Source organism: Nycticebus coucang, chromosome 11 (assembly GCF_027406575.1).
Source record: "Nycticebus coucang isolate mNycCou1 chromosome 11, mNycCou1.pri, whole genome shotgun sequence".
Taxonomy (NCBI): domain Eukaryota; kingdom Metazoa; phylum Chordata; class Mammalia; order Primates; family Lorisidae; genus Nycticebus; species Nycticebus coucang.
The window spans coordinates 37428259-37455215 of NC_069790.1; the positions used below are offsets into that span (position 1 = coordinate 37428259).

General features: G+C 37.6%; 1 protein-coding gene across 1 annotated transcript in view; it reads right to left on the reverse strand.

Annotated features, from left to right (window-relative positions):
• The window catches only part of DNAH11 (dynein axonemal heavy chain 11), a 389834-nt gene that overhangs the window by 336826 nt on the left and 26051 nt on the right, over nt 1-26957 (reverse strand). The window contains exons 7-12 of the mRNA XM_053553503.1: nt 22651-22884; nt 21345-21512; nt 7542-7658; nt 1845-1982; nt 1386-1510; nt 532-727 (exon numbers count right to left, since the gene is read on the reverse strand). Of these exons, the coding sequence (XP_053409478.1) occupies nt 532-727; nt 1386-1510; nt 1845-1982; nt 7542-7658; nt 21345-21512; nt 22651-22884 (978 nt within the window). The remainder of the gene's footprint in view (nt 1-531; nt 728-1385; nt 1511-1844; nt 1983-7541; nt 7659-21344; nt 21513-22650; nt 22885-26957) is intronic.

Sequence of the window (26957 nt, forward strand, 5' to 3'; positions counted from 1 at the left end):
CTTTAATTATCATATGCAAGCCTATTTTCCTTCAAAAGAAATTACAATAAATCAAAATTTACCACCGTTCACCAAAAGTATGACAGATCTTTCATTCTATATATTCTGTGGATTCCTCAAATCTTATATGATAAAATCCTAATTAACTATGAAACTGGTATATGTTATGAATAAATTCAAGCCAGAAACCATCTGGTAAAGACTAATGATTTAATTCAGTTTAGCTAACATTTACGAGGTGTTACCAAGTGCCAGACATTACGCTAGAAACGCAGAACACAGAGAAAATGCAATGGACCCTATGTACAGTAGCTTATTATCTAGAAATAATTATGGAACAAAATAATAAAGGGTAATTAATATAGAATTTCAGAAATAAATATCTAAAACAAAGACCTGCTAGACGTTGTTTATATTCTATCCTCATAGCACTGACATTTTCCCAAAATAAATTGTAATGACTGGAAGTATGAGGAATATATTTATAATAAAAAGAGCACTATAAAATATCTTTAAAAATCACCTTCCTACCTTTGGGTCAAAATTGACACTGAGAAGACCATTTACAGCACTGAATTTAAGCAAAGGTTGATTCAAATTAAATTCACAGATTTCATCCACATTACTTTTCCATTCATTATAAATATGATTTTCAAATTGGTCTAGCAATGTGGTCATTTCAACATACTTCTGATAAACTGTGGCATCATCAGGGTGGCCCAAGAACCTGTAGGAATAAAGTTTTACTATTTGTCTGTATACTGTATATGTGTATGAATATAAGATAGGTTTCAGCTTACATTCTTCACAATAATGCAATATACAATATAAAATATTTAATATAAAATACGATAATCCACTTTAAGCACGCAGAAATACAAACACTGAAGATCACATAATACTTATAAATTGTTTTTGCTCTAAAAGAGAGATTATCTTTTAAGATAGATTTATTAAATTAATGGAAATCCAAAGATTTTACTAAGTGTCAACAGCAACAAATTACCGATTCCTACAAATGAAAGAAAAAGGCACAAATGGCTGCATAACTATGTGATTACATTATGTATACGTTATTTCATTACGTTATCTGATATTTTAAGTGTTAGTTGTTGAAGAAAGGAAAACAATAACAACAAAAAAATCCAAACATGGTGGGGATGAAAAGAAGAAGGGATCTGAGAACAGGTAAACATCCGACGTGATGAGTCCCTTTAAAATGATTCCAAAGCACAGGGATGAAGCCCACTCTACAAACCCAACTAGGGAAGGAATTGAAATCAGGCAATGACTTGCTAAGTGCTAGTGTGAAGAACTCATTGCCCTGTGAAACAATCACCCGTAACATTAGGATAATTTGCCACACACTACGCCTAACTACTTACAGGCAATGAAGAGATGCAAAGTTTGACCAAAACGTGTGAAGCCGTTCATGGAGCTCTTGGGCCCATTTGATATTTCCTGAGGTAAACGGCATATTCTTGTTAAGAACTACACATCTATGTTCAATCTGCAGGTTGATGTTTCGGGGAAGAGGACAAAAGGGAACATTTAATCATATTGCTTGTCAGCACCTGTGCATTCTGGTACTTTTACAGTGGTATACATGCATGTGTTTAATAATGTGATCAGTAGAAGAATTACAGTTCTAAAGTGGGTTCTCCATCTCCATGAGGAAACCAATTAAATAAAAGCATATAAATTTTAGTGCCTGTCACTTTACCTTCATTACCTATCACTTTACCAAATTTTAATCTTTAGATATAATCCAATATAGCCCCAGTTGATGGACATTATCTGGAAACATGACACTGTGGATGTGCTCCACCTTATCTAACACTTACCTGGTCCATGTGTGCATTATACAGTTGCTTACATGTATCCAACTCTGTATTTAACATATGCACTAGTGCGCTGTAATGTGGGCTGAAAATTTCCATGACAACTGGTTTCTCTAGAAAATTTCCAAATATGGTCAAAAGCTATAAAAATCAAAGTTAAAGAAAGGTTAAGAACTGTAAGTTTTAAATACAAATACTCAGCTCACAATTATGACTAGAGGAAACATCTAGAACCTAAAAGTATCCTGCAAGGCCTCAAAATGGGAAACATATGTTTGTGTCTCCCTAAAATTTCTATATATGCAGGAAACCAAAATCTAGATGTAAAGTAATTTTCCTGCCTCAGTAGAAATCAAGAAGAATCAGAAATGAACCACTTCCTGTTAGCACTTTCTGCTCTCCACTAATACCACTTCCGATCGGGCACCAGGAGACGTTTTAGAGGATGCTTTGCAGATACACAAATAGAAGAAAGATTAATGTACTAATCTGTTTTACCCTCCTACTTATGTACTTATTAGATATAAATATCCATATCCATGTCCAAATGTAGGACCTCCAGGTTGCACCATTAATAATTACAGCGGATGCACCAACCACAGAGAATGCCCCCTCAGAGCCCTGGTGGATCCCTGTGCCCCAGCCACCCTCAAAAGGGTTAGAGGGCAGCAGCGGTGACCTGAGGACAACCACTCCTCAGGTGGCTGGCTCCTTTGACATGAATGCTCTGGCTCAAACCAGTGCCTTGAGCTGATCAGATCCTTTCTTTGTAAGCATCAGGACACGGCTGGCTGGATCGGTGCCAGCGAAGTTATGAGTGAGCAGAAGCTACTTACAAGCAGAGAAAGCCAATTGTTAGTGGGACAGAAAAAACAGACACATGGATTGAAGAGGATCACATGACCAGCAAAACAGGAGAATGGAGACCCACAAACTCCACTCGCTCAGTCAGTAGCATCCCCTCAATTTCAAGCAACCTTTTACTGCCAGTGGCACAAAGCCCAGCTATTTAGCAAGCCTACCCTGTAGTTCCCTGCTAGCCTCCTATCTCATCTACTGCCTGTGTGGGTTCTTGAGTTCTTTTTTGTTAAGCAGGTCCAGGTAAGGTTGGAACCTGCCACCCCTGGGAGCACACTGGTGTGCAGGGCCGCCACTCTAACCACTGAGCTATGGCCCCCAGGTCCCCAGTGTGGGTTCTTTTGTGTGCAGACATAGCTTTCCTCACAAGCAAAATGATGTACAATTACAAATTATATTTTTATAGAATGTTGCTATAGTGCCAGGAACTCTATGTTAAGGGCTTTATAAATGTTGTTCTTACCACATGCTCTAAGTGAGTTGGGAGAGGAAGTAACTTGCCCAAATTCACACAGCTAATAGCAGCAAAGCTGGGATTTGAACCCAGACTGTCTAGCACCTGGGTCTTTGCTTCAGCTAAAGTGCCATGAAAAGTTATATTATTTTGTTATTTGATTACTTTGTGTGGGCTTCATAATAAGTTATTAGGATATTATAAAGGCCTTCTTTTCATTAAAGAAGACATCTTCTCAAAAAAATGTTTTTATGAAAACAGACAAAGAAACCGTCTTCCAAGGCTTCAGTCTTGTTAGCAACATGGCAAAGGAAAGAGCTTTGTTCTTTTTCTTAGGGAGATAAGTGTCCCCAGGAACACAATTTAAAATATAGATTTATGATTTAAAATTTTTAAACATTTCATAAACCACATTTCCTGAAAAGAGAATCAGCATGAAAAAATTACAGAAACTAAAATGTAATCCCAACTATACCTTATAAGCCAATTTAGACAAACACATTCCAGCTTTTTCTGGCAACATCAGTTGTAACTATAGTAGAACTGTTAAGCCTTTTAAAATCCACTTGGTTAGCTGTTACTTAGCAAAATGTAAATTATTAACTTTCTTCTCATAGCCACTTTTTTTTAGTTTGGGCTTCTTGTAAAACTTCATTAGTAAACACTCCTCATAGGTTTAACTAAAAATGTGTGCTCCAATGACTGGAAAACACATTTATTTCACAACAGTATTTTTCAAATACTTATCATACAGAACACAACTGAAATACTCCCAGAAGCCAACTTCCTAGATTCATTGTATCTTTTTTGTTTTTTTTAGAGACAGAATCTCACTTTATCCCCTCAGTAGCGTGTTGTAGCGTCACAGCTCACAGCAACCTCCAACACTTGGGTTTAGGAGATTCTCCCTCAGCCTCCCAAGTAGCTGGGACTACAGGCACCCGCCACAATGCCCGGCTACTTTTTTGTTGCAGTTTGGCTGGGGCCAGGTTCAAACCTGCCACCCTCGGTATATGGGGCCGGTGCCCTACCCACTGAACCACAGGCACTGCCCAGAGTCACTATATCTTACCTTTCCCACTTAGTGGTCCTTAACTCCACGTGTAAAAAGCAGAAAGACATAGGGAAAATATTCTTTGGGGCCAGGTGCAGTGCCTCACCCCTGTAATCCCAGCACCTTGGGAGATGAGGCAAGAGTATCATTTGAGGACAGGGAGACATAGTAAGACTTTGTTTCTATTAAAAAAATGTTTTAAAAAATATCCAGGTGTGGTGGCATGTGCCTAGAGTCCCAGATACTTGGGTGACTGAGGTGGGAGGATCTCTTGAGCCCAGCAGTCTGAAATTACTGTGAGCTATGAATGAGCCACTGCACTTCAGGCTGGGTGGCAGAGGGGGACTCTGTCTCAAAAAAAAAAAAAAAAAGAAAAAATACTTTGGGAGGTTTTAAAGTCAAAGAAGGTATGAAAATTCTCAACCTTTTAGGAAGTATATATAATATCTAAAAGTTACTCTACAGGATGAGAATAATGGTCATTTGAACCTCCTGGTTCTTGTCACAGGGGAACTAAGAGGTATTTATGAAGAATATGAACGTGTTCCTTCACATCAGCTTCAAAAGGCAAAAGATCGATTTCTACCACGTGCTTCTTTTTTCTAGATATCCCATTTGAAATCTGTAAGGTTTACCTTAATTTCTTCTACTTCTCAGTTTTATTACCTAATACAACTTTTCGTAAGACTGCCATCACTGCTCAAACTAGCATATATTCATATTTTCCCCATATTTTCCTTTGCTTCTCTCAAAGATTTTTAAGAATCTGCAGCCACCTGCATGATATACAATTCCACAGTAGCTTTCAAATGTATCACCTGAAGTCTTTTCCAGGACGATTTTTTCCCCCTACATGCTCCAGTTTACCTTCAGGTAAGTTTTAAGAGAGCCATTTTTTAGAGTTCTGTTTGGTTTTTAATGAGTGCCAGCACTGCAGGCTTTGGAGTTCTCCAGTTTTAGACTAGGGAAGGGTCATGTTTAGTTCCAGCGCCCTTCCTGGCTGTGGCTGTGACAATAGCAGGTATGGAATTCTCCTCTTTAGAAAAGAGTCTACAAATAGTTCTTCCCAGGGACCAACAGTCAATGGTCAGGTTCATCATTCCACACCACTGGGTGAAATCATTCTCGCCCCTGGGATTGTTTCTTCTACCATTGCTCTTGCAACAGTTCATCTCATCAGTGTGTCATTCCAAAACTCAGACTACCCATCAGGCTACCTCAGCTCAAGTACTTATAAAATGCCTGCTTGCATGGGGGTGCCCCAGAAGATGACCTCAATGGCTCCAAGCCATAGGTGACACCCCAGAGCTTACAACAGCAGGCTCTCAGCTAATGTTTTTTCAGCATATGGGTACAAATATGGTGAAAGTTAAAGAAAAAATGCATAACAAAAAATTGAGAGACAAAATTGTTTTGAAAAAAAATAACTGGCATGTAACAGAATCCATCATAATAGCTATGAGGAGAGGGACTGGAATCTGAAACAGAAGGAGCCTCTGTAATTGAGATTTCACTCTACCTTCCTTTTTACGGTTATTTATCAAAGCATGAAAGAAAACTAGTGCCAGTAACAGAGACTGTCATAGACAGCTATACAGATGTCAAGAAATAATAGTGTTCAATTCTCTTATAAAGGCAAGAAAAATATTTATGGCTCTTAGCTAAGTGGAAAAGCTTACAATAGAGGATCAGAATATAATGTCATTTCTGTCGAGGAGCAATAAGTATGCATAACTTAGTCATGCAGCAGTGTTAAATAGTAATTGTACCTGAGAGATAAGATTACCAGTCGTTTTGTAACAATAGGCTATGTGTTTCGACCAACAGCATCTCAGTCTCATGAAAGAATTCTTAAAAAACAAAAAACTACAGCAGAACCTCCATAGTTGACCACCTCCTTAACTTGACCTAACTTTCATAGACCGGGTACACACCACATGTACCTATCAGCACAACAGGCCTGGTTCTATATGTTGACCACTGCCATATGTTGGCCAGTTAGCTGCAGTTCCTTGTAAGTGGTCAACTTACAGAGGTTCTACTGTATTTGATCCTCATGAATTCTCTAGGTTAAAATGTTCAACTGAGGCCAGAGAATACTGGCGGCTTCCCCATTGTCTGGCCAATTCATTTGAATTTGAAGGGAAAAATCAAACACTTTCTTTTAAAAGTCTGTGTCTGCTATTTTGCTTTGCACTGCCATCTCAATGAATCATGTCCATGATTCCACGGCTGTGTTTCTTCCGAAATTGAACCCTCAATTCCTCTTTTTGGGTCACTTAATTACTTAATTCTCTTCTTTGACAAGTTTTGCATGGCATCCTTATTCCCATGATATAAGCTTTCCATTTGAAGGAAATATCAAGATGATTTTCTTTACTGCAACTTTTTTTTAACAGTGACAGGGTCTCACTCTATCACCAAGGCTGGAGTGTAGTGATGCCCTCATAGAGCATTTTAACCTTAAACTCCTGGACTCAAGTGATTCACTTCAGTCTGCCAAGTAGCTAGGACGATAGGTGTGAACCACCATGCTCAGCTGTTTTTTTTTTCATTTTTATAGAGATAGGGTCTCACTATGCTGCCCACGATGGTCTCAAACTCCTGGCCTCAAGTGATCTTCCCAAAGTGCTGGGATTATAGGAGGAAGTCACTGAGCCCAGTGTTTTTCCTCAAATCTTAATACACATATCATATTTCATTAATTCTATGACAAACATACTTTCATGTTCAAGATCTCTGAAATTGGAACATACTTTTATTGTTCAACATCTCTGCATTATACAACCAATGGAATCATAATTGTTTGGTAACATTTTTTCTTCATTTATATATAAAATAATGGCATATCTGATAATTAATGTCTTACACCTAATTAAATACAGTCTATTAATAGCTACTTGTTTCAGAGTGATAAAATAGGCAGTTAAGCCAACATAAATAAAAATGGTAAAGAAAAGAAATTCCTGCGTTAACTGATATTTTTCACTTTGGCTTAATTTTGAATCAATATTTCATTGGCCAGGACAAACTTGCTCTAAAGGTAATGAGAGGTAAAACACCAGGAATTCAAGAGAAGAACAATAGTTAAATGTCCTGAAAATGACCTTGTCCAAAGCAACTGTCATTTTGTTAGTGCTTTATTCATTTTCTTATTTAGTGAGCTGAACAGGAAGGGAATGTGACTAGTTAATCTAGTTAACACTCTGGTTAACAGGAAGGGAATGTGACTAGTTAATCTAGTTAATCAAAAGGAATGTATTCATGTTATTCATCTAACATCCTAAATTATTCATTAGTAAAACATGATTATGATAACTTTTTCAGAACTAACCTTAAATGCAGCTTCTAAACCATTGCAGTTAAAGAAACCCTCACAAAGGATTGTCCCAAGCCTTCTGTCAAAATCCAGAATTTTGGACTTAAACATAACATAATCACTTTCAAATTCCTGTAAAATTCAAAGTAAGATATTAGTTTATGGGAAAGAATCCACCATTGAAAATAACAGTCAGATACATGTGACCTTACTCTATCTCTTTGAAGAAATTTATTTTTCATAGCAGGATTCCAAAGAACATCAAGAAAGATCTATACCTGTCTGTGCAAGAGGCCACCTGATAGGGACACTGAATGCTTAGCACTGTCACCCCATGATTTCACAATTCTTTTCACTGGCTCAGACCCCAACACCAGTGATTTGGTTCATACGCCCACATATTAGCATCCATCTGTCCTCTTCCCAATCCATTTTGATTATAAATGAAAAGGTGAAGCTATTCAGGAAGAAAAATAACCTATCCTCATTATAACTTTAGTCCATTTGTCATTTTTAAATGCAAATGGCTTTTTTGTTTATTTTTTCAGAGTGGAAAACCTACATAGAAATATTATTCCTTCAGGTGAGAACTAAAATCCACAAATCTGTAACAAAATATCATCAGAGATACACAGGAAACAGAATTACTTTTCCATTTTCCCAGTTTCGTATTAATATGCAGTTAACAACCCCCAGTTTCCTCCTACTATATAACCACCCACACCCATAATTAGAAAGAAGAAACAGTAGAAGAGTTACTATCACCCTCACATCTTTGCAGTTCACAGTCTTCGGGGAAGAAATCCCAGAAAATCAGAAATGCTTTGGTGCTTGGCAGTCAAGAGACCATAGCTTCTCAGCCTTGTGGCTACGATCAAGTGCAGTCAAGAGACCTCAAGCATACACGACCGATTTCATGGAATAAAAGTCTTTGCCACCACCATAAACTGAGACTCTATCTATTAATGTTAAGTAATAATAAGTTATACTGACAGCTAATACTTCTTTAGTTCTGTTCTAAATGCTTTGCATTATTAATTCAATTCTCAAACAACATGCGATACAGGGTTTTAGGAGACAACAAACTCAGAGTAGTAAAATAATTTGCCAAAGATCACACCATTAGTAAATGGCAAGGCTGGAAGTTAAAACCATGTAGTCTGGCCAGAGAGCCCACATTCTCAACTGTGATGCTGTTTCTATGAAGGAATGCTAGGGTTGGAATGTGTCTGTGCGCCCCCAAATTCAAATGCTGCGATCCTAATCCTCAAGGCGATGGTATTAGCAGGCGATGCCTTTGGGAGGTGATTAGGTAAGGCGGGTGGAACCGTCAAGAATGGGATTAGTGCCCCTCAGAAAGGAGGCCTGGGTGAAACCACTCAGTTCTTCCTGCAGGTGAAGACAGTGAGAAGGCACCACGTATATTCCAGAAGGCAGCCCTCACCACACACCAGACCTGCTGGTGCCTTCCTTCACCTTGGACTTCTCAGCCTTCAAACTGCAAGAAACAAATATGAAACCAGCACATTGTACCCCTTGATTGCACTAATGTACACAGCTATGATTTAACAATAAAATATATATATACTAAAAAATAAATAAATAAATTTGTGTTGTTTATAAGCCACCCAGTTCATGATATTTTGTTATAGCAGACCAAGATAGCAACTTAGACTGAATTCAACACACACCAAAAAAGAAAGAGTAACAACAAAGTCCTAGAACACCCTGTGTCACACACAGCAATGCTGTACTTGGCATCAAGAGGTCTTCACTTCTGAATTAAAGCCAAGCAATCTCTTCATGCAAGGGCCATTGACTTTTAAAAGTAAATTCAACTTCCTAACAAGTTTTAACAAGCCTAACTTATCCCTCTTTTCGGTGTGGTAACAAAGAACATACAACTTAAGCATGCCAAATAGTAATCGGACACTTAGAGACAAGTAACATCTCAGGAAGAGGAAAAGTGCTAATCTCTAACCCTGATACCCTTCCTTGCCCCCCACGTGGTTTTAGTATTAGGGTAATAAATACTAGCTTTGTAACTTCCTGTTCTTTTAATATTTTTATAAGAGATTGTGTAGAACTGATTTTTTTTTATTTTTTTGTTTTGATAGACTTCGGAAGTACAAATTGAATTCTTTTACCTGTACATATTACACAGCCATGAAGTCAGGGTTTTTACTGTACCCATCACCTGAACAGTGTACATCTCACCCCAAAGTAATTTTCATCTCTCACCGTCTCCTCTTGTGAGTCTCCGATGTCTATTACACCACTCTGTGTGTCCTTGCACAGCCATGGTTTAGCTCCCATGTTCCTGAGTTACTTCACTTAGGATGAAGGCCTACAGATCTAGGTAAGGTACTGCAAAAGACATGATTTCATTCTTTCTTACGGCTGATGGTACTCCATAGTGCGTATGTAACGAAAAATATATATTTTCTTTATCCATTCATCAGCTGTTAGGCATGAAGGTTGATTCCATACCTTTGCAATTGTTCATCATGCTGCAATAAACATTCACATTCAGGTGTCTTTTTGATAAAATGACTTCTTTCCTCTGAGTCAATACTCAGTTGTAGGATTGCTGAATTGAATGGTAGATCTACTTTGAGTTCTTTGAGAAATCTCTATGCTAATCTCCAAGGAGGTTGTACTAATCTACATTCCCACCAGCAGTGTGTAAGTGTTCCCCCTTCACTGCATCCACCTTCTATTGTTTCCTAACCTTTTAATAATACCAATTCTCATTGGAACAAGATGGTATTTTGTAATTTGAATGTCTCTGATGATTAGTGATGTTAAGCATTTTTTAATATGTTTGCTGACCATTTATATAACTCCTTTGAAAAAAACATGCCTGTCCAAGTCATTTGCCCACTTCTTAATGGGGTTGCTTTTTCTTCCTGAGTTGAGTTCTTTGTAGAATCCAGATATTAGTCCTTTGTTGGACACACAGTTTGTGAACATTTTCTCCCATTCTGTAGGTTCTCTGTGTGTGCTGTTGACTACTTCTTCTGCTGTGCAGAAGCTTTTTACCATAAGTAAGTTCCATTTCTCTACTTTTGTTTTTATTGCATTTGCTTTTGGGATCTTTCTCATAAATTCTTTGAGAAGGCCAATGCCCAGAAGAGTTTTTCCTAGGTTTCCTTTTAGAATTTTTACGGTATCAGGACTTACATTTAAGTCTTTAAACCATCTTAATTCTTATATATGATGAGAGACAGGGATTCTGTTTCATTATTCTACACATAGCAATCCAATTTTTCTAGTATCATTTATTTAATAAAAAGAATGTCCTTTTTCCAGGGTATGTTTTTGTCTGCTTTGTTGAAGATCAGTTGGATGTGGATGTGTGGTTTTATGTTTTGCGTTCTCTATTTTGCTACATTAATCTGTGTGTCTACTTTTATGCCAGTACCATGATGTTTTGGTTACTACAGCCTTGTAGCATCATGTGAAGGCACATAATGTAATGCTTCTAGTTTTGTTCTTTTTGCTTAGGATTGCCTTGGCTGTTCAGGCTCTTTTGGTGTCTGCATAAGAATTTTAGAATTTTTTCTCTAATTCCATGAAAAACAATATTGGTGTTTTGATAAGGATTGTATTGAAGCTGTATATAGTTTGGGGCAGTATGGTCATTTTTAACAATACTGATTCTTCTGATCCATGAGCATGGGATATTTTTCCATATATTTGTGTCATCTACAATTTCATCAGTGATTTGTAGTTCTCGTGTAGAGATCTTTCACCTCCTTGGTTAAATACACTCCTAGGTATTTTTTTTTTTCTTTTTGTAGCTATTATAAATGAGATTATGTTCTTAATTTGGTCCTCAGCTTTTTAGTTTCCAAGTGGTTTCCTATTATCTTTCCATTATTGATTTGATTCCATCATCAAAGAACATATTCTATATGATTTCAGTTCTTTTAAATTTGTCGAACCTTGTCCTATAGCCAAGGATATGACATAACATGGTATAGGCCCTTCAGACACTTGAAAAGAATGTGAATTCTGCTGTTGTTGCATGAGTGTTCTGTAAGTTTTCACTAAGGCATCTTGGTTGATGGTCTTGAGTTCTATATGTTTGCTAATTCCTGTCTAGTTGTTCTTTCAACTGTTCGGAGATGAGTGTTGAAATCTCCAGATAGAATTGTGGATTTGTCTATTTTTTCTTTGCAATTCTATCACTTTGGGCTTCCCAATTTTGCTGCTCTCTTGTTTGGTGTATATACTTAGTACATCTAGGGTCGCTGTCTTCTTAGTGGACTGATCCTTTTGTCACTCAATAATTCCTCTCCTTTCATAATTTTATTTATTATGAGGTTTACTTACCTAACATTTTTATAGCCATTACTTTTTTCTTTGGTCTTTTTCTGTTCTTTTGCCTAAGATTAAATTTAAAGTGAGTTTCTGAAAGAAAAATATAGTTAGGTTGTATTTTTAATCTACTTTGCCAATCTCTGTCTTTTAATTAGTGTATTTAGACCATTTACATTATAAGGATTGTTATGTTGGGGCTTAAGTCTGATTTTTTTTTGTTGTTGTTTTCATTTTGTCCTATATTTTCCTCCCCCGCCTGCCTCTCTGTAATTATTTGGACATATTTTTAGAATTACATTCAATGCATTTATAGAGTTTCAAGGGCATCTCTTTGTATTTTTCCAGTTATTATGTTGGTGATGTTACATCACACATACATTACTTATGATTTTCTAATTGTTGTCATCATTTCACCAGTTCTACTGATGTATAAAACCTACCATAACCAAAGAGTTAATAGAAAAGGCATAAGGGAAATTAAGAATATCTTGAACAAGGGTGGGGAATCCTGGTATACCAAAGTAAAGAGGCAATGGAAGCAGTGCTTGGAGGGATATGTATAGGTATAATCGTAAACATGCAAAAAAGAAAAACATCTCAAATGAATAGCCTAACTTCATACCTTAAAGGACTTGAAAAAGAAGAGCAAATAAATCCCAAAGCTAGCATTAGGAAGTGAATAATAAATTTTAGAGTGAAGCTAAATGAAGTAAATAACAGAAAATGGTAAAGAAAATCAATAAAATCAAAAGTTGATTCTGTGTGGGCAGCACCTATGGCTCAGTGGGTGGGGCGCCAGCCCCACAGACAGAAGGTGGCAGATTCGAACCTGGCCCCAGCTGAACTGCAACAACAACAACAATAACAAAAAAAAAAAAAAAAAAGTTGATTCTGTGAAAGGATCAACAAAATTGATAAATTTTTAGCTATAGTGACTAAATGAAAAGGAATGCTCAAAATATTGAAATAAAAGTGAAGATATTTAACAGAAATAAAAAGGATTATAACAGAATACTATGAATAACTGTATTCATAAAATTAGATAACAAATGAAATGAACCAAATTTCTTGACATGTACAATCTATTAAGACAAAAAAAAAAAAAGACCAAAACACAAGGCGGGAGGGTCTGGAGGAGGACATGGGTGAAAACCTACCTAATGAGTACGCTAAACAGCATCTGGGTGATGGGCACACTTATAGCCGTGACTCAAGCATTATAAAAGTGATCCAGGTAACCAAAAATATTTGTACACTTGTAATCCTTTGAAATTAAAAAAAAAAAAAAAAAAAGAAAGACCATAACACAAAGAAACAAAAAATAGACCTACAACTAGTAAGGAGAATTAACCAGGAATCAAAAACGTCTCAGGAAAGAAAAACCCAGGACCAGATCAATTTATCAATTGATCTGATCAATTGTATCAAATACTTAAAGAAAAATTAAAGCTAACTCTTCCACAAAATTTAATAGGAGGGAACATTTCTACGAGGCGAGAACTATGCTGAAACCAAAGTCAGATAAAGACACATCAAGAAGAAGAAAACCACAGACCAATATGCCTTATGAATAATGATGCAAACATTGAGAACAAAAAATAACAAACAAAATTCAGCAGCATAGCGAGAGAATTATAAACAAGTGGACTTAGTGGAATTATTCCCAGAATGCAAATGTGGTTTAGCATATGAAAAATCAATATAATACACCACATAAACAAAATGAAGGAAAAATCCCACATGATCATTTTTTTTTTTTTTTTTGGTTTTTGGCTGGGGCTAGGTTTGAACCTGCCATCTCCGGCATATGGGACCGGCGCCCTACTCCTTGAGCCACAGGCACCACCCCACATGATCATATTAATGCAGAAAAACATGACAAAATTCAATAACTTTATAATAAATATACTCAAAAATTAAAAATGGAAGAAAACACCCTCAACATGATAATGGCCTCTATGAAAAATCCAGTTAATATCATATTCAAGGGAAAAAGACTAAAAGCTTTTTCTCTAAAATCAGGAACAAGATAAGAATTCCCACTTTTTTTTTTTTGTTTGTTTGTTTGTTTTGAGGCAGAGTCTTACTATGTTGCCCTCAGTAGAGTGCTGTGGTGTCACAGCTCACAGCAACCTCAAACTCTTGGGCTTAAGTGATTCTCTTGCCTCAGCCTCCCCAGTAGCTAAGACTACAGGTGCCCGCCACAACACCTGGCTATTTTTTGTTGCAGTTGCCATCGTTCTTCTAGCCAGCCTAGGCTGGGTTCAAACTACCAGCCTCGGTGTATGTAGCTGGCGCCGTAACCACTGTGCTACAGGCACCAAGCCAGGATTCCCACTTCTAACTCAACAAAGCATTGGAAGCACAAGCCAACACAATCAGGCAAGAAAATGAAACAGAGACATCAAAATTGACAAGAAGTCGTAAAAGTATCTCTGTTCATAAATGGCATGCATGCTCTTCTGTGTAGAAAACTCTAAATATTCCACAAATTAAAAAAAAAACTATTAGAGTTAATAAATTTAACAAAGTTGTATAATGCAAAATCAGTGTGCAAAAATCAGTTGCTTTCTATACATTAGCAGTGAACAATCCACAAAGGAAATAAAACAATACCATTTATAGTGGTAGTAAAAAGAATAAAACATTTTAAAAGGGTAACCAAGAAGAAAAAATACTTGTACCCTGAAAACTACAATAAATTGCTAGAAAAAAATAAAAAAGACATAAATAAATGGAAGGATATCCTGCTGTGTTAGACTGAAAGACTTGGTATCAATATGAAAATACTATCCAAAGAAACTTACAGATTTAATGCTATCCCTTTCAAAATACCAACAATAGTTTTGGAGAAATAAAAAAGAAAACTATCCTAAAACTCATGCTGAATCTCAAAGGATCCATTCAGGTTTGACCATTCATTCAAAACAATTTTGTTATTCTTTTTCAAGGTTGGAGGACTCACATCTCCTAATTTTAAATCTCACTGCTACAACTTTACAATAATCACAACAACGTGGTATTAGCATAAGGAGAGATCTGCATAAGTAAATGGAATAGAGTAGAAAGCCCGAAAGTATTCTCTCAGATATATGGTCAAATAACTTTTGACAAGAAGGCTAAACCATTCAATGGGGAAAGGATAGTCTCTTCAACAAATGGTGCGGATAAAACTGGTTATCCATCTGTAAAACAATAAGGCTGGACCTTTACTTTATGTAGTAGATAAAAACTAACACAAAATGGATCACAGCCCTAATTGTAAGAGCTAAAACCATAAAACTCTTAGATGAAAACATAAAGAAATTGTCTTCATGATATTGGGTTAGGCAATGATTTCTTGGATATGACAATAAAAGCAAAAAACTAATAAATTTGACTTCATCAAAATTGAAAACTTTGTGCATCAAAGGATGCTATCAATACACTAAAATCAATCTGCAGAATATCTGTAAATGATACCTGATAAGAGGTTAATATCTAGAATGCATGTTTTAAAACAGTTATAAGTCAACAAAACAAACAACACCATTCAAAAATGAGCAAAGAACTTGAATAGACTTTTTTTAATTTTATTTTTGAGATTGAGTCTCACTCTGTTGCCCAAGCTAGAGTGTGGTGGCATCAGCCTAGCTCATGGAAACCTCAAAACTCTTGAGCTCTAGTGATCTCTTGCCTCAGCCTTCTGAGAAGCTGGGACTATACCACACCCAGCTAGTTTTTTCTACTTCTAGTAGAGATGGGGTCTTGCTTTGCTCAGGCTGGTGTCTAACTCCTGAGCTCAAGCGATCCACCTACCTCAGACTCTTGGAGTGCCGGGATTATAGGCATGAGCCGTCATGCCCAGCTGAATAGACATTTCTTCAAAGAGAAAAATGGATAATAAGCACATGCAAAAATGCACAACATCACTAGTCAATTAGGTAAATGCAAATGAAACCACAGTGAGTATCGCAAAAAAAAATAAAAATAAATAATGTTAGTGAGAATGTGGCGACAGAACCTTCTGGTATTGCTGGTAGGAAGACAAAATGATTCAATCTTTGTGGAAAAGCATTTGCCAATTCCTCAAAAGTTAAACACAGAATTACCATGTGATCCAACAATTCCTAGTATCAAACATCAACATTCACAGCAGCATTATCCATGATAGCCAATGTAGACACAATGCAAGTGTCCATGAACAGATAATCAAAAGGAAGTGCATGCATACCATGGAATAAAACACGGATAAACCTTAAAAACATGTTAAGTGAAGTAAGACAGTCTCAAAAGGACAAACATTGTGTGATTCCATTATATGAGGTACTTACAAAATAGTAAAATTTATAGAGACAGAAAGCAGAATAGTGATTACCAGAACCTGGTAGGGTCATGGAGAATGAGGAGTTATTGCTTAATGGGTAAAGTATTTTAGTTTAGCAAACTGATCAAATTCAGTGATGGTTGCACAACAAAGTGAATGTACGTAATGACACTGAATTGTCTACTTTAAAGTGGTAGAAATTTTATGTTTGAATATTTTATGTTTGAATTTTATGTTTGAATATTTTACAACAACAAAGAAATGAAATTCTGATACATATTACAACACGGATGAAGCCTGAAGACAGGCTAAGTAAAAGAAGCCTGTCGTAAAATGATTCCAATATATAAGGTACCTAGAATAGTCACATTCATGTTCATAAGGACAGAAAGTAGAAGGAAAGTTCCCAGGAGCTGGGGGGAGGAAAGATGAGGAGTTATTGTTAAATGAGTAGAAAGCTTCTATTTGAAATGAAGAAAAAATTCTGGAAAGGCAGAGGACAGGAGGGGAGGGGAGAGAAGAGGAGAGGAAGGGAGGGGAGAGGAGGGGAGGGGAGAAAAGAAAACCCAAACCTCTCTTTTTGTCCCTTTACTTTCATCCATTTATAATATAATGGTCTTAAATAATTTCTGTACACAAAACCAATGTTATAATTTTTCCTTTCACCATCAAACATAATTTAGAAAACTCATGATGCAGAAGAAAATTTACTGAATATTCTTTCAGGTGTTCCAAGGTTTCTTCTTTGACCATTTCCTCTCAGTACTAAAAATTTTCTTTAACCATTTACTATTATTATTTCAGAATAATACGAGGGTGCAGACCATTAGGTTACATTGTTTGCATCTATTAGGTGAAGTCCAAGGTGTACCTGGCCCCCCACCCAGGACGTGTGCCACGTACCCTTACATTGTGCCTGGTAGGTAAGAGCTCACCAATCCCCTCCCTCCACCCACTCCTGCCCACTTGAGTTTAATTGTTTTTCTCTTGTGTGGGTATTTGTTTGTCTACTGGCTTCATATTAGTATTGAGTACATTAGATACTTGCTTTTCTATTCTTGTGACACTTTGCTGAGTAGAATGTTCTCCAACTCTATCCAGGTTAGTACAAAAATGTAAAGTCTCCATCTTTTTTTGTTTTTTTTTTTTTTTGAGACAAAGTCTTACTTTGTCACCCTTGGTAGAGTGCTGTGGCACCACAGCTTACAGCAACCTCAAACTCTTGGGCTCAAGTAATCCTCTGGCCTCAGCCTCCCGAGTAGCTGGGACTACAGGCGCTGGCCACAATGCCCGGTTATTTTTTGGTTGCAGTTGTCATTGTTGCTTAGTAGGCCCGGGTTGGACTCAAACCCACCAGCCTCGGTGTATGTGGCTAGCACCCTACTCACTGAGCTGTGGGCACCAAGCCTCTCCATCTTTTTTTATGTTACCCCCTTTTTTTAAAGGTCTGCTGCCAATAAATTCTCTTTCTTTTTGTTCATCTGAGAATTCCTTCATTTCCTGAAAGACAATTTCACTGGGTAGAAAATTCTGGGTTAACAGCTGTTTCTGCGTCTGAAAAATATTTTGCCATTTCATTCTAGCCTCTGATGAGAAATGTGTTGTCATTCAAATTGTTTTTTTCTTGATAGGTAATTAGTCGTTTCTCTCAGATTTCAAAAGTTTAATTATGATGTCTTGGTATAAATTTCTCTAGGTTCATCCTTGGCTTTATCTTTCTTTTATCAATTTCTAATTTGCTCTTAAAACTGTAGGTTTATGTTTCTTTCAAATTTGGAGGTGTGGGGCCATTATTTCTTTGAGACCTCTTCAGTTTTGCCTTTGTTCTCCAACTTCGAGGACAAGATTGAGTGTCTCACATGTTCCTAAAGCAGGGCTCTCATTCTAGTCAATTTTCTCTCTGTTCACACGGGGTGGTTTCTTTTGTTCTGTATTCCAGTTCACCTAACTCTTTCCTCTGTTCTTCCGTTCTGCTATTGAGCCCAACCACTGAGGCAGGTAAACACTAGAGCCAGGCGGCACAGTGAAAAGAAGGCAGTGCTTGGGGCTGGAGTTCTGGATTTGAGTCTCTGTTCCACCAGCTGAAAACCGAAATCTCAGGTAATTCTCTGAACCTGCCATTTGCCTGGGCAACCACTCTCAGGGCCATAGACAGAACTTAAGGAGAACAGTGGTGAAGGTAGGGCACTATGTCTGGCAGGCAGCACTGGTTCAGTAAACAGTAACTGGTTCTGATTAACCAAGACTCGGTGGAGCTGCGGAGTCACCCTGAAGAAGGACTACAACCTTAGCATATATCCCTGATGCACATAGATGCAAAAATCCTCAACAAGACATTATTATAGAAAATGAAATACAACAGCACATCAAAAAGATAATACGCTGTGATCAAGTGGGTTTTGTTCCAGGGATGCAAGGATGGTTCAACATACGTAAATCAATAAATATGACTCTTCACATAAAGAGAATTAAGGACAAAAACTAGATGCAGAAAAAGCATTGATGAAATCTAGCATCCCTTTGTGAAAAAAATCTTCACACCAAACTAGGCGTAGAAAGAACATACCTCCAAATAATAAAGGCCCTATATGACAAACCCACAGCCAACGTAATACTGAATGGGGAAAAGTTGGTATCTAAGGAATTTTATTTCATCAAATAACACCACAGAATGTGAGCAGAGCAAAGCTTGTGAGTCTAATGTCATTGCCCCAGCTGTTTAACAACAGTAAATAAAGCAAATGGTTTCCTGTATCTCTCTAGATCTCAAATAGTTTCTTAGGAAGATATCAATGAAAATACCTATAGTAAACTTTCCATTCATATTAATAATTAAGAAATCCCAAACTATTTTTATGGATACACCTGAGAAAATCTCCTCATTCTATAAACGAATAGCAGTAGAACTTTCACCCTACCAATAAAGACTCAAAGGTGATTAATAGACTTTCAGATTCATGAAAAGAGAAATAAAATACCAGCATTTCAAAAAGCAAATTACCATCATTTAATTTACTGGCACATATTTAAACCGTTTCCATAATAAAGTGCAGTATGGCCAATCATGACGCACTCCTTATTATACAAGCACTGGTGTGCAGTCCGGGGGGCAGGGGGACAGGCGGGGACTTCTGCAGCAGAGGAAGGACACGGGGTGGGCATCTGTACATACACATGTGAATATATGCTGAGCTGGAAGTAGTTTGCTAAAATAATGTCTCAAATATTACCAACTGATTTCATTGTAAAATCAAAGTACAATGAACTCAGCTGAAAACACCAAAATAAACAGCTTGTTAACCAAAAATATATGATAATTGTCATATTTTGAGGCAACAGTGATAACCAAGACACTTTCTAAAAACACAAAGGTCTTCTTTAACATAGGTATACTGATTAAGTGCATTTTTTAGCTAATTTGTGTTTCGGGGTTTTTTTGGGGGGGGGGTTTGAGACAGAGCCTCAAGCTGTCACCCTGGGTAGAATGCCATGGCATCACAGCTCACAGCAACCTCCAACTCCTGGGCTCAAGTGATTCTCCTGCCTCTGCCTCCCAAGTAACTGGGACTACAGGCACCCCACCACAACACCTGGCTATTTTTTTGGTTGCAGCCGTCATTGTTGTTTGGCAGGCCCGGGCCGGATTCGAACCCACCAGCTCAGGTGTATGTGGCTGGTGCCTTAGTCACTTGAGCCATAGGCACCGAGCCAGCTAATTTGTGTTTTAATTTTAAGGAATGACCAAAGTCAAAGAGCTTCTAGATTCTATTGTAAGGCAAGACAGAGAGCAGGATAAAAGAGAAAATCAAGGGAAAGTTAACGACGTCTCCGACCAGACCTGGAGCTCAGAGTTGAAACTTACCCATCTTATTTGCAGAGTAAAATGGGCCTCCAAGATACAAACACTCAGGACTTAAATACAAAAGCAAATGAATTTTCTATTCCTACATGTTTATGACTGCACAGGCTTTAGGCAGAGACAGGAATAAAATCAAGACCTTTGGCCTGGCCAAGGCAGTGACATCAGTTAAACCTGGCCAAGTTCTCTAATCCTGACACTCTGAGAACATGCCAGATTTTTTTAACTGTGAGGAAATCAAGACTCTACTCAAATGTCCCTGGGGTTCTCCTAAGCAGGCTCACTCACACGCCCCTCTCCTAGCTCCTTCAAAGGACTAAGCCATTGGCTCCCCTAGGAATCCCATTCTGCAGACCTTTACTGAATGCCTTCCAAGTAGCAGACATCTTACAAGGCTCTGGGAATGAGCTCACTTAGACTATTCATGACCATGGTTTTAAGGTTCCTCTTATTTTTCCAAAAATTATAAGACCCTGGTTTAGCAGGGAATCACTCACATAGCATTGTCTTTCTACCATTAACTACACATCCCCAAACTCACCGCTATGTGGAGGGATTAAGTTTGCTAACTATATCCTTATAAAGCTAATATGCTATACTTGAACATTTCAAAGAATCAATTATTTGGCCAAATATTAAACACAATAGTAAATAAATTCACACTATGTATAAAAAATGAGGACGAGCTAAATCTTCCTTTTTTTGTACTCAGTCTTCACTGCGTTTAGCAAACCACTAAAATGAAGCTATTTTTACCCTCGAGCTGCAGGGATGCTCCCAGGTAGCTCCCTGGCTATTAACACACTAGAAGTGACAGAGAAGTGGCTTAAATTGGAAAACTTTGCCCTATTTCCTGAGGTTGGAAATGTGAAATTATAAGCAGCTCTAAAGAGTAACAGTAATCATGAGGGACAATGGACATGTTAATAACAGATGTAATGAAAGAGGTAAAACTAAATGTTCAAATGAACCAAAAAATAATCCAGTGATTCAGAAAAAAGCTAAAATAAAGCATAGGAGTTACATGGACGCGAGATAATCAGATCTATGTGAGTTACTGCAGAAAGTTCCTTTTCTGTATACACTGACAAGAAAACAAATCCAGACTGAGCCCAGAGTTATACTAGACACAGTTCTAGACTGAAAAGGCAAAGGCATTTTCTGGTCCCTGATCTACCACTAAGTATTAAGAAACCTCAGTCATTTAACTTTTTCGGTCCTAGAGAAGTTGGAATGAATGGTCCCAATTATCACTGCAACCCACCTTTCTTTTCAACTCTCAAATCATAGGATACTATGAAATGAAAATGCAGAGGGAAAATATTACCATGTTCTGGCAATCAGATGGGTTGTACGTGCTTTGTTTAAAAACTTTACAAAGTTTCATAAATTCTTCACTCATCTCGCAGATTTGTTTCTTTAAAATTGCTCCCTTGGTCCCACCAAATTCCAGTCTTTCCAGCTTCTCAAACTCCAAGGTGGTCACAAATATATCCTTTGTAAAAAAGCAGTAAAAGACATTTCCACCCTCTCAAGTAAGAAAAGAATATTTTAAAGATTCAAATCGAGAACATTTTCAAACATTCAAAAGAGATATCCATGGACACATATGCCAGAAAATGGGTAATAATGATTGAATTAAACAAAGTAGTTGCTGATTTTAGAAATCACACCCCCTTCTTCATATTTAGTAAAAATTATCCAATGGTACTGGAACCCCTAATTCACTATCATGAGACATATGCCTCCCCCAACTTTATACTCCTAATCATAAGTCAGGTCACCAAGGAATACACAAAACTCATATTTTCAGCCACCTACACTTTGCAGTGAGTCAGCTCCTCTATTAAAAGAGTCTATTAAAAGGGAGCTCAAGAGATTGCTAAGGAAGCCCCTTCATCAGGCATTCAGCGTTCAGGGACATTAAGAGGCATTCAGGCTGATTAACTGATAATGAGAATTTTCAAAACATAAAGCTCTGATTTCAAATGAAATACAACAAATCTTATATCTACCATAAAACCCAAAAAACTTAGAAAGAGCTTACAAAGAAAATAAGGCAGTGTCATTAGTTCAAGCATTTTTAAAAACCTTAGCCAGCAGGCTCCTGTAAGAAGAGAGGCTGTGCATACACTTATTCAATTTTTGATATTTACATATTTAAAAAATATTTAAATACAGCATATATTTCCATGTTTTCTTTTTACCAATGGCTTTAGTATTTTTTTAGCCTAGTATATACTTACAAACTAAAAGATAGCATGAAATAGGTATGGAATCCCAATTTCAAGCATTAAACATATAAAGGGAAAAGTGGATTCGTTTACAGGGGATTAATTTCCAGCTTCTCGATGGAAGAGAAATTTACAACTCTCTTTCGGGAGCTTAGTAAATTCTAAGTCAAGGGTCATTGATAAGAGATTCGCTTATTATAATCAGTGTAATAACAGAATCAAAAATGAAGTTTTAAAAAGTCAAACAAAAGCTTTAAAAACTGTCTTTCTAGCATTGCGTGGTGAGCATTCATGAGAATTACTAAGAAAGAGAATAAACTGTTCCTTGAATCATGTGAAAAGACACAGGCTGTCTGAACCTACCTATAATATGATTAAATAAAATGAATAAATAAATACCTCTATTTTCATTAAACGATCCAGAAACTTGTCAAATCTGCAAAACACCAGATGAGACTGGAAATCCCACAGTCTTGGCTCCTCATTTCCCATGAAATAGCTTGCCAATCTTTTTCTGTACTTGAAAAAGGAATTTTTGAAAGTCTTGAAGATGTTAATGGCCACCTCTACCTTTTCCAAGGAGTCTTCAATTTCTCCCTTCAAAAGGTCCTCAGGTGAAAGGTAAGCTACTGCCTAGGAGTTAATGAAAGGAAACAATGATCAAAACTATGTTTAAAAGGCTTTCTTATTTTTTGTCTTGTATTTTATCATAACCATCTCTGTTTCACTGGATCATTTTTATGTGTCAATGTCAAGAATCAGACTGGCAAGGCTTTGAAACAGAAGACACAAATTCTAAAAATTCAGATACTTGGCCTTCAAGACATAATTGTATAAGTTAGAATACTACACAGGAGACACTAGCATTTCTAGGTTTTTACATTGGAGCAATGCTTACATTTTTGCTAAACCTCATAGAGATGACAATCATGTCACTGAATTTGCATGGTTATTCCTACCAGAAAATATCTGGGGTAACTATATAAAGAAATGTAAAAAAAAAAACAAAACAGCAGTAGAAATCTATCTGAACATGAGTTTTTTAAATATGGTCACTTTACCTGGTAGCACAGGGATCACTTGCAAAAATAAGAATGAGCTGATTAGATGGTATACCACTGGAAATTACTTCAGGCTAGCAAATTGCTGGGGGCTTAAGTAGCATGATAGGACATACAATCTAGCAGAGATACCATATGAACTAGTTTTGAACAGAGGAAAGGGAGACAAGAGAAAGATAAAAGAAAAGACAAGCAGAAACCATGTAGCATTGGACAAACCCTCTGGGGACCATCATCCAGCCCTCCCCCATTCTTCTCTCTTCATACTTGTTACGAACATTCAGAATTCCCCTCTGCAAGCATCTCAAGAACCCATAATCTTTTTTTTTTTTTTTTTTTTTGAGACAGAGTCTCACTATGTCACTCTCGGTAGAGTGCCCTGGCATCATATCTCACAGCAACCTCAAACTCATGAGCTTAAATGATACTCTTGCCTCAGCCTCCCAAGTAGCTGGGACTACAGGCACCCGCCACAACGCCCAGCTATTTTGTTGTTGTTGTTGTTGTTGTTGTAGTTGTTATTGTTGTTTGGCAGGCCCGGGCTGGGTTTGAACCCACCAGCCCCAGGGTATATGGCCAGCACCCTAGTCACTGAGCTACAGGCACTGAGCCAACCCATAAATTCTGACATGCTTTTGTTTACTATTTCTTCCTAATGCATCCTAACCTCATAAATTATATGATTCAATTGTGTGCTTTTAATATTATGGTCGCTTAGAAAGTTGTTCAAAATCTCTGTGGAGAATGCAATGAAAGCTGTAGAGTTCAACACAGCAGATGGAAGGACTTTGTTTCTAAAGGTAGACATATGGCTCTCCACCTCCCAGTAATGGCAACAGTTTTCCACCCAATATAGATTCTGAGCCATGAATCTGTAAATCGATAAGAATATCATTCATTTTGTGTCTAAAATCCCCTCTGGACTAGAATCCTTCAGGTTCTAGTTGTAGATTCCCAGCCTATCCTTCTATTTCCTACTCAAGTGGGATAAAAACTTCTATGTAAAGGCTGCTACTATTTCACAAAGGACAGGGAAGAGAATCAGGGAAGGATTACCACTAGCAGCGTGAGGTTTAAAACAATTTACACTTTGGTAGCTGCATGTGATATATTCCATATACCTTTATCTGTATGCATTATTTTTAGACAAAGTCTCTGTCGCCCAGGCTAGAGAGCAGTGACATGGTTAGCTTGATGCCTGTCTCTCTCCTGCTCCTCTGCTCCTTCTCATGTGCTTTTATGGGTTCTCTCTTTTGCTCTGTCCTGACACCTCTTCTCCAAGTTTGACTACTCAGACTTAAAACTCTTCCTCACCTAAGATCTTGAAGATGACAATGTCCATAAGAGAGATGCCAGCCCAGGGTATAGGCAGAGGGCTGGGTGTACAGTAGTAACGACTCGTGAGGACCAGGGAGCAGAGTCAGGTCACTAGAGAAAAGAGGCAAGGCATGAAGACAAGACCTCATTGCCAAAGCTTATGTGTGCTGTCACACAAGGTGACCAGATGGTGCCTTTCGTGTGTCTGGCCTAACTGATGGTCACTGTTAGAAAACAAGTGAAGAGAAACACATTTGCTTCTAAAGTAATGAAGTTTTCTTTTTTTTTTTTTTTTTGTAGAGACAGAGTCTCACTGTACCACCCTCGGTAGAGTGCCGTGGCATCACACGGCTCACAGCAACCTCTAACTCTTGGGCTTACGCGATTCTCTTGCCTCAGCCTCCCGAGCAGCTGGGACTACAGGCGCCCGCCACAGCGCCCGGCTATTTTTTGGTTGCGGTTTGGCCGGGGCTGGGTTTGAACCCGCCACCCTCAGCATATGGGGCCGGCGCCCTACTCACTGAGCCACAGTAATGAAGTTTTCTAACCATGACCGGGATGTCCATCATGGATGGTCATGAATATAATGGAAATGAGCAAAGCAGATCAGAAACAGGAACAAATGGGGAAGGCCATGGCCACCCGAACAGCACCTGATCCATCTAAAGGGGCACCTGCAGCCCTGGTCATTGATGGTGCCCATGGGGATGGCACAGCCGGTGTGGTAAGGTCTCAGACTTTTCAGTGCAGGCCAGAAGGCTAGAATGTAAATGGGACCTATCCAATGTAAGTATTAGCAACAATTTTTTTAAATGTAAAAAATTATGCAAAATAAAACACTGCATTGATCTATGGGTAAATGCAGCTGATAGAATGCCTGTTTGTGACCTCTAATACACTGCATATGAAGGGTTCGAATTTTTGCGAAAACATTGAGACAATAAATTCATAAAAGTAATGGACATGTAGGCTATAGAAGGAAATAGAATTATAGAGAACACATACTCAACCATCAAAAAGAATGAAAGTTTAGAATGGGTCCAGGTGAAACTTACTAAAGGCAGAATACAAATGTCTACATACAATAACTAAGAAAATGCCATGAAGGCTACGTTGAGCAGTTTGATGAGAATATTTCAGATTGTATATGAAACCAGCACATTGTACCCCTTGATTGCACTAATGTACACAGCTATGATTTAATAATAATAAAAAAAAAAAGAATGAAAGAATGTCTTTTGCAGTAACTTGGAACTGGTGGATGGAACTAGAGACCACTCTTCGAAGTAACCCAGGAACAAAAAAACAAATACCACATAGGCTTAAATGTAAGTGGGAGCTAAGCAATGGTACACATGGTCATACAGAGTAAGTTCATAGACATTGAGGCTCAGAAAGTGTTAAGATAAAAGATTACATACTGGGTACAACATACACTATTCAGGTGACAGGTATATTAAAAGCCTAGAGTTCTGGCCAGGCGTAGTCACTCACACCTGTAATCCTAGCACTCTGGGAGGCCTAGGCGGGTGGATTGCTTGAGCTCACAAGTTTGAGATCAGCCTGAGCAAAAGAAAAACCCCTGTCTCTACTAAAAATAGAAGAAAAAAAAACAAAACAACTGAGGCAAGAAGATCGCTTGAGCCCAAGTTTGAGGTTGCTGTGAGCTATGATGCAATGGCACTCTACCCAGGATGACAGCTTGAGACTCCATTTCAAAAAAAAAAAAAATTCTTTGCTATGCAATTTATCTATTAACAGAAAACCATTTGTACCCCTTAGTCTATTTAAGTAAAAAAAAAATTAATAAACATATAAAATGTATAATCACACATGTCATGCAAAGTACAAATTAAAAAACAACATGGTACCACTATATACCTAATAAATAACCCAATTTAAAAAGAAATCGTAATGCTCAAAGCTGGCAGGCTATAATAAAAGTTTCATGTCAATTACATTGGTAATAACAATAATCTTTTAGAAAATAACTTATAAATATTAAATATTGCTCAAAAGCCATGAAAAGATTATACCTCTTGATTACACCAGAAATTTACATTAAGCCAATTGCCCAAGTCAAGGACAAGGATCTTGGTATAGTTTTTTTCTGAATGTTCTTTATAATGAAGGAGACTGGAAGAAACCTAAACATCTAGCAATAACAAAATCATTTTTCAAGAAGCTAATAAAAATATTGTGTATGTGATAACACATGCAAGCTTGTGGAGAAGGAAACATTGAAAATGGTGAATTTTAGGGTAATAGAACTGGCTCAGCACCCGTAGCCCAGTGAGTAGAGCGCTGAAGCTGGCGGGTTCAAGACTG